We start from the raw sequence: 7,716 nt of genomic DNA on the forward strand, positions 1-7,716 counted from the left end.
TCTGATCTGCTTTCAATTTTTGTTTTCACATTTCGCCAACGCCAACTAAAAGATATAGGCTGCAGCTTTATGTTTTTATTTATTTCAAAATTGGGTACTTCTTATTTCATACATTTCCCACAAATATGGGGATGACTCAAATAACCCTACATAGTTCTGCGTTTAATTTATTTCAAAGTAGGCCTACACTTGCCTGTGTATTTTCTTCTCCTCTTCATAAGCATTTGGTGTTTCCCTTTGTTGTAACAGGTAAAAATAAATAAAATGTCAACAGTTTTCTTTATTGTTGTTCTATAATTTCATAAATGCAATAATCTACAGATTAGTATAGTATAACTTTATATAAAATTTTATCAGCTTTGTTATCAAATATGTTTTGCGGCTCCAGACAAATTTTATTTGGGGGAAGAGGGGGCAAAATGGCTCTTTTGATAGTAAAGGTTGCCGACCCCTGCTATAGACCTATAGGAGGGATATCTAATGGACAACCTAAGTACTGAAAGCTAGACTAGTACGCAGTTGTAGACAAAACACAGGGGGTCCCTGGACCTGAGAAGGGAAGATAAGGAGTTTAATGTGGCTATTAAATGTGACTAAAACTAGACAAAAATGTAATTTGTTTTCGTCGACTAAAACTAGACTAAAACTAAGAAGGATAAAAATGACTAAAACTAGACTAAAACTAATATGCATTTTCGTCAAAAGACTAAGACTAAGACTAAATCAAAAATAGCTGCCAAAATTAACACTGGTTCCCATCTGCAAGTAGACAAAACATGAGCTTATTTGTTCCTGACCATGTGTCTGATGTTGTGCGATCATGGATGAATAATCTATGATCTGGACCCAAAACAAGTGGTTCCCTCTGGAGGGGGGGGTAAAGAATGTGAGGAGAGGAATGTGTGGAAGCGGGAGTTCTGCTTCCCAGGTGGTCGTCTCTCTTACAAGTCAAATCCCACCTTTCATGTCACATGATCGGGGTCAACAACAAGGCTGATGTTAGAGAAGGTGGTGAGAAAAAAATACAATGTGTGATGTACAAGAGCTGAATACTAATGTAAGTGGAGGCTGAATTAAGTAATTTAAAACTTACTTCTATTCTCATTCTTTAGTTTCCCCTCAAGATACTTTGTAAGGTTTAAAAATAAAATCCCATCTGATAAAAATGTTGCTGCCTTTTACAAAACATCTTTTTCTGAAACGGTTTCAAAACGTTTTCTGATTTTCTTTGTTTTCCATCTTTATTGCTGTCAATTAATTAATCACATTTGTCTGTGTTTTCAGAAATGTCATTGCATTTTCTTTTTTGTTGTGTTTGTCATTTCATTAACGTGTTAATGTTTTTTTTGTGAATATTTTTACTTCTTATGTTTTCTGTAACAACTCAGTGTATTTTGTAAAATGTTATGTTGTGTTCTTTTTTTATTGTTGTTGTGTTTTGCCACATACTGTAGCACCAGAGTGATTCTCAGGCCTTAACCCCAATACACCTCCACTCCTCCACTCCAGCACGTCACAGTTTGCACGGTGTAGATTATGACTCTCATTGTAATCCACTGTGTCGTTGTAATCCTCCTCTGAGTGGCGTTTCCAGTGGCTCCTCCCCTCCTGGTCATCTCTCCTCCTGTTGTCTCCGCTGTTACTCTGACTGCACCTCTCATCCCCTCTGCTCAAGGTAAGGCTGCTCAGCGCTTTAGTTCAAATCATCTGGGAATGGAAATGATGAAAAATTAAAATAACATGTTAGATGAACAACTCTTCTTTTCACTGAATTCTGAAACAATCATTATCTGTAATAAGTGAATATGTTGTAAAGTTTGTAGATACAGTGTCCTGCTGTGTCTGATGTTCTATATTTGAACCTCCATATGGTTTGCTCTGCACCATTATGTACCATAATAGTATCAACAGTCATTTATAACTTTATACCACACAGCATTATCAATATTAAGCCATATACTGAATGTTTTGTGAATATTTTTTAATTTTTCAAATTATTGTTTAATAATGTTTTGAAGATTTGATCAGCAACACTGTGCAATTTTAATGCCCAGTAAATGTAGCTCAGCTTTAAGGTTGCAACCAGATTGATTTATAACAAACCCAAACATGAGTTAAAGCAAGAGTTTAGTACCTGATTTCACAAAAATCTAATATTCTGAGAGCTTTGTAAAACCCAGAATGGTTGTTGGAAAACACATTGTTTTGTACTTAAGATCAAATTTGTAACTTCACAATGAAACTTTTTTAACCTTACGTTGCTCCTTTGTTTCATATTTCAAACAAAGATGGAAATTACATAATTCCTTGCTGAATTATTTACAACAAAGATGCTTCTTCATAGTCATTCAAATTTCCCATTATGTTATTTTGTGTTAATACGTAATTTCTTCCTCCTTGGTTTAGGAAATATAGTCACAAGTTAATGTTTAAAGTATTTTTTAACTGAGCTGCAAACAGCATATTTCTCTCATGATTCTGGAAACATCTTTACAAAAGGATGTGTGCTACACTGATGAGTAAAGAAACACACAGTTCAGAGCAGCTGTTGTTAAACTAACTTTGTTTTTCAAATATTACCAGGAAAGTATTTTGTAAAAATATTTTGGAAATACCAAAACAATGTGGTATCAGTTTTATATGAGAATAGTGCTCAGTAGATATCTGTTGTTTTGACCTGTTATGTAAGAGGATGTCTGCTCCACTGGCGAGTAAAGAAACCACTCGTCATGTTCGACATTTGGAAAATATTGTTTTCATCCTACAACACCTGTTGTGTTTATGTAGATCATCGATATAGATTGTGTCATATCTCATATTTCTGAACCCAAGACCTTTAATATAACAATCTCATGTATGGACGGCGTTCTTCACGTTTTGATGTAGTTTTGTTCTGTTTGTTCTTTTCCATCTTTCTTCCCAGTATTGTTGAAGCCGCTGAGAGACGCTACAACCATGGCTGCTGTGAGTAGAATCACTTGAGTGTCACTTTGTCCCCGGCTCAGTTCACTGGTGGAGAACCTCGGTCTTAGAGAAGCATCCGGATCCTGGATGTTGGACCTCGCTGCTCGGAGCTGTTATTGTTTCACTAGATGCTCCGGCTCTCTGGGATGGAACCTTAAGCTGTTTTTAAGAAGTGGCTTTCGAAGTCCTTTCTGTAATCATGTGAAGCAGATTAAGCAGTGGGGTGTGTCGTTTGGGGTCCGCTGTAGCTCAGCTGGTGTTGTGCGACCTCAGATGTGTTGTGTGTCTGTGTGAACGCTTCAGTGGAATGTTTTTTAAAGAATGAGCAACACATCTCATGATTCTCGATAACCTGCGTGAGCTTGTGTGATGTTTTCTTCTTCATGCAGACTGGATCTTTCCGCATGGTGTCCGAGGAGGAGCAGGCCATGCGCTCCAAGCTGGAGCATTTGACAGTGAAGGATCATGGGCCGGTGTTCGGGCCGTGCCACAAACTGCCCGGCCACACTGTGCAGAAGGTACAACATGACCAGGAGCACATACACATAACTTCAACAGTTCCTGGAGACCACAGTATCTCATGTGTTTGTGTAATTCTGTCTCCTCCAGGCCAAGGACGAGCTGAACAAGACAGACGCGAGCCGGGCGTCCTCGCTGAAGGACCTGCGAGCCATGATGAAGGACAGGGCGTCCGAGGGAGACAACCTGGCCAAACTGATGCTGGAGCGCTTCGGGGACGAGCCCGACTCGCTGCTGCTGCGGTTCCTCAGAGCTCGCAAGTTCGACGTGGTCCGGGCCCACGATCTGATGAGAGGTGAGGGACAGAGGGGACGGCCCGTTAGTCCACTGCTCCGGTAAATGAGCGTGAGACCACTTTTGTGCTCCTCGTTTGCGTGAACCCGGCCCATCACAGGACCGGGAGGCGTAGGTTCATTAATTGGGGGCATTGAGATGCTTCTGAGTTCCCGCTGACAAAGAGCTCCTTTGTGTGCAAATAGGACAGCAAGCTTACTTTTACTTGTGAAGCCACAGTGTTCTGCTGGGAACTCCACACAGCGCCTCCTGAGCTGAAACAGCAGAGACCAGGTTTCTGACTTTCATGAAATAGATTCATCATTTCATTTACTAAAAATGACATGAAAAAATGTCATAAAATGTTATGATTCTGCCGTTGTGGCTCCGAACTTTAGAAAAAGCACTTCTGGCCTGGACTCAAAATACAGGATGAGGAAAATGTTTCTTTCTACATTTTGCTATCGTTATTTGATCCTCACAAAGATCGAAGAAGAAAAAAAAACTTTGTGAATATATTTGTAGAACTTATTACTGTGAGAGGGAAATGTGTTTTTCTTTTGCTAACGGGGCTAATCTTCTTTCAAGAGATGGTGTACGATGGGAACGTGAACTTGTTCTGTTGTGTTAATTGCCACACACACACACACACACACACACACACACACAAAACATGCACATGTAGATGGACTTTCTCACATGCGCCCACATCACATTTGATGGTTAATTGGTGCGTTGAGGCCCAGAGCCGCACTGTAGATGCATTAAGACAGTGGTGTCATTGTGTTGCTCGGGTTCAACAAGCAGCTGATGACTGAGACTTTGTGCACTGATGAGAGAGTTCAGCTCGTCCTTCAGTTGTCATGTGCAGGTCCATGTGTGTTGTTGTGTGTAGTTGAATAAATGTGCTTACTGTCCTGAAAACTTGAAGTAGGTTAAACAGTATCATGAGCTGCTCTAACTGTCAGTGCTCATGTGACCAGAAGGGAAAAAGATCCTCTGCCCTCAGATACGCTGGGAAATTAAATATTACACCTGTAGAACTGTATTGACCCTCCACTGAACAATGCTGAATACAGACTGGCCTTCGCTCTGCAGGTTACGTGCGCTTCAGGAAGGAGTACCCCGAGCTGTTTGAGAACCTGACCCCCGAGGCGGTCCGCAGCACCATCGAGGCCGGGTACCCTGTGGTGCTGCCCAGCAGAGACAAGTACGGCCGCGTGGTCCTGCTCTTCAACATCGAGAACTGGGACCTGGAGGAGATCACCTTCGATGAGGTAGATGTGCAGCAGAGTCACACAGCACCTTGACAGGAGGGTTAGTGTACTCGTGCTGTGAGTCCCATGACCTGAGCATCGAGAGTGTGAAATAAGATCCAATGAGTATGAAGAACAGAAAAAGGTGGTATCTGTCAGAAGTATGGTTACTAAATACTGACTTAGGATGAGTTATTCTCTCTGTCTGGAGTTTTGCATGTTCTCCTCGTGTTTGTGTGGGTTTTCTCCAGCTTCCTTCTTCAGTCCAAAAACTATTTTTAGGATGGGGGGTTTGGTTAGACTCTAAATTGACGTGTGAATGGTTGTTTGTCTCTGTACATTTGTCCTGTGATACGCTGGCAGCTCCTCTCACCTCATGTCAGATGGGATGTTCTCCAGCTCCCAGAGGTTTAGATAATGGATGAACGGATGAACAACTGTTCAAATGTTTCTATTCTTTATGTTTAAGAGACAAAATGCAACAATGGATTCTGACTTTTAAAGTGTTTTTGCCCGTATTGGTTGTATCTACTTATTTTTCCATAAAAAATAGGTAATTTGACCAACTGTAAACACACATTTCTTTAAACAACAACTGTGTGTGTGTGTTTGTGTGTGTGTGTGTGTGTGTCAGATCTTGAGAGCTTACTGTGTGATCCTGGAGAAGCTGCTGGAGAACGAAGAGACTCAAATCAACGGCTTCGTCCTGATTGAGAACTTCAAGGGCTTCACCATGCAGCACGCCTCGGGGATCAAACCCACGGAGCTGAAGAAGATGGTGGACATGCTGCAGGTCAGAGAGAAAATTAAAACACTGAGAATGTCTTGTTGACGAACCTCCGACCCTGTGAACCTTCACGTCTTGTGTGTGCTCTCCTGCAGGACTCCTTCCCCGCCCGGTTCAAGGCGGTGCACGTCACTCACCAGCCCTGGTACTTCACCACCACCTACAACGTGGTCAAACCCTTCATGAAGAGCAAACTGCTGGAGAGGGTATGAATAGTTTGCCATCACCAGTGGTGTATAAAGTACTTGAAAGCCATACTTGAGTAAAAGCACAGATATCTTACCTGAAAGTGACTTTGGTAAAAGTGAAAGTCACCCGTCAGAAAATGACTTGAGTAAAAGTCTTAAAGTAGCTCATATTAAAAGTACTTAAGTATCAAAAGTATCTGGTGTTGAAATGTACTTAAGTATCAAAAGTAAAAGTACAAGTACCAAAATTAAAAATGCAAAGTGCTTTTTATAGTAGGCCTATACAGACAAAAAACAACCCAAAATGTTTCTCCTCAAGATTTATCTCAACTGACTGAAAAATTATAACAACAATAGGAATATAATGTATGTAATGTATAATTTTACAAATTTTGAACCCTAGATGAGAGAGAGAGAGAGAGAGAGAGAGAGGGAGAGAGAGAGAGAGAGAGAGAGAGAGAGAGAGAGAGAGAGAGAGAGAGAACCAACCTTCGCTGCTCAAGTAACGAGCCAGTTTGAGAATGTAAGAAGTAGAAAGTACACATATTTTTGTTCAAATGTAACAAGTAAAAGTAAAAAGTCGTCAGGAAAATAAATACTCAAGTAAAGTACAGATATGTGAAAAATCTACTTAAGTACAGTAACAAAGTATTTCTACTTTGTTACTTCCCACCACTGGCCATCACTTTGTGTTAAAGACAGTTTTCCTCTCATCTGATCCTGTTGCATTGCTCCTCAGGTCTTTGTTCACGGCGACGAGATGGAGAACTACTTGAAAGAATTCGATGCCGAGAACCTGCCGGCAGATTTCGATGGAAAGGCGTCTGTTTCCGACAACCAGGCCATCGCCACAAAGCTGTTTGGCTCTGAAGACACCGCTCTCTGAAAACACATCTCAAACACCAAGGGATAGAGTCCTTCACCCCAGATGCTTCTTCTGTGATCAGATCAGATGTGTGGTCTAATTTGAAGCTAGTTTTTTATTATCATTGTTATTATTCAGGTAAATAAAGAGAAGTATCTAGAGTTAGGAGCAGGGGACGGTTTGCAGGAGAGAAACACTGGCGATAGAAACGGGAACAGAAAAGGATGCTTAGATGTTTTTACAGAGAGAATAACTGATGGTTATTGTTTGTGATTTTAGAGTTTTGCTCCACCTCGGAATTCATGTGTTGTCCCTGTACACGGCGGATGATGAGAGTCGGTCATGTGACGACATCCAGACTGTCTTTGCCTTAAAACTGAATTTCAACATACAGACCAGCCTTGTGCCTAGTCATGTCCGATGAAGGAGTAAATTATCGTGTGAATTATTGGAAAGGTATGAAGAGGGAAAACTGATGATGGATAAACCTGCATGTGATTGTTGTTTTTGGAGCAGGTGCCTCCCGACGCGTTGTCATGGCAACCGCAACTCCACGGCCTTGTTCAGATGCCTGATGCACTGCAAAGATTCATTCTGACAAAGTGCTTTGATTGTCCGATTTTCAATAAAGTCGTTTTTAGTCTGCGTTTTTCTGTAGTTTTATGATTTTACATTTTTAGCACTAGTTGTGCGGTCTCAAATTATTTCAAAGAAAGATTACCAGTGTAAACCTGGATTTCCTCAATAAATCAGAGTTAGTTTGGATTCAATTCTGTTTCATAAAGGATGTTTACATTAGTCTGATCTAAATTGCCGTGGTAAGTCAAGCTGGTTTTCATGACACACTGTTCTCATCCCTGATTC

The 7,716-nt window shown here is 40.9% G+C and overlaps 1 protein-coding gene across 1 annotated transcript; it reads left to right on the forward strand.

The window, feature by feature from the left end:
* Nucleotides 1–2,955: 2,955 nt before the first annotated feature.
* Nucleotides 2,956–6,873, forward strand: rlbp1a (retinaldehyde binding protein 1a). Its single transcript, XM_061068604.1, has 7 exons — nt 2,956–2,964; nt 3,354–3,482; nt 3,574–3,778; nt 4,855–5,033; nt 5,647–5,805; nt 5,895–6,005; nt 6,727–6,873. The coding sequence occupies exons 1-7, from the start codon at nt 2,956–2,958 to the stop codon at nt 6,871–6,873; spliced, it is 939 nt and encodes a 312-aa protein (XP_060924587.1).
* Nucleotides 6,874–7,716: the final 843 nt, after the last annotated feature.

Source organism: Limanda limanda, chromosome 3, assembly GCF_963576545.1.
Source record: "Limanda limanda chromosome 3, fLimLim1.1, whole genome shotgun sequence".
NCBI classification, from domain to species: Eukaryota; Metazoa; Chordata; class Actinopteri; order Pleuronectiformes; family Pleuronectidae; genus Limanda; species Limanda limanda.

Bases quoted from the DNA above. Each gene is read 5' to 3' on its own strand.
- rlbp1a (XM_061068604.1), top strand. The intron at 3,483-3,573 runs GTACAACATGAC...TGTCTCCTCCAG, and splicing joins CCGGCCACACTGTGCAGAAG to GCCAAGGACGAGCTGAACAA. The intron at 3,779-4,854 runs GTGAGGGACAGA...TTCGCTCTGCAG, and splicing joins GGCCCACGATCTGATGAGAG to GTTACGTGCGCTTCAGGAAG.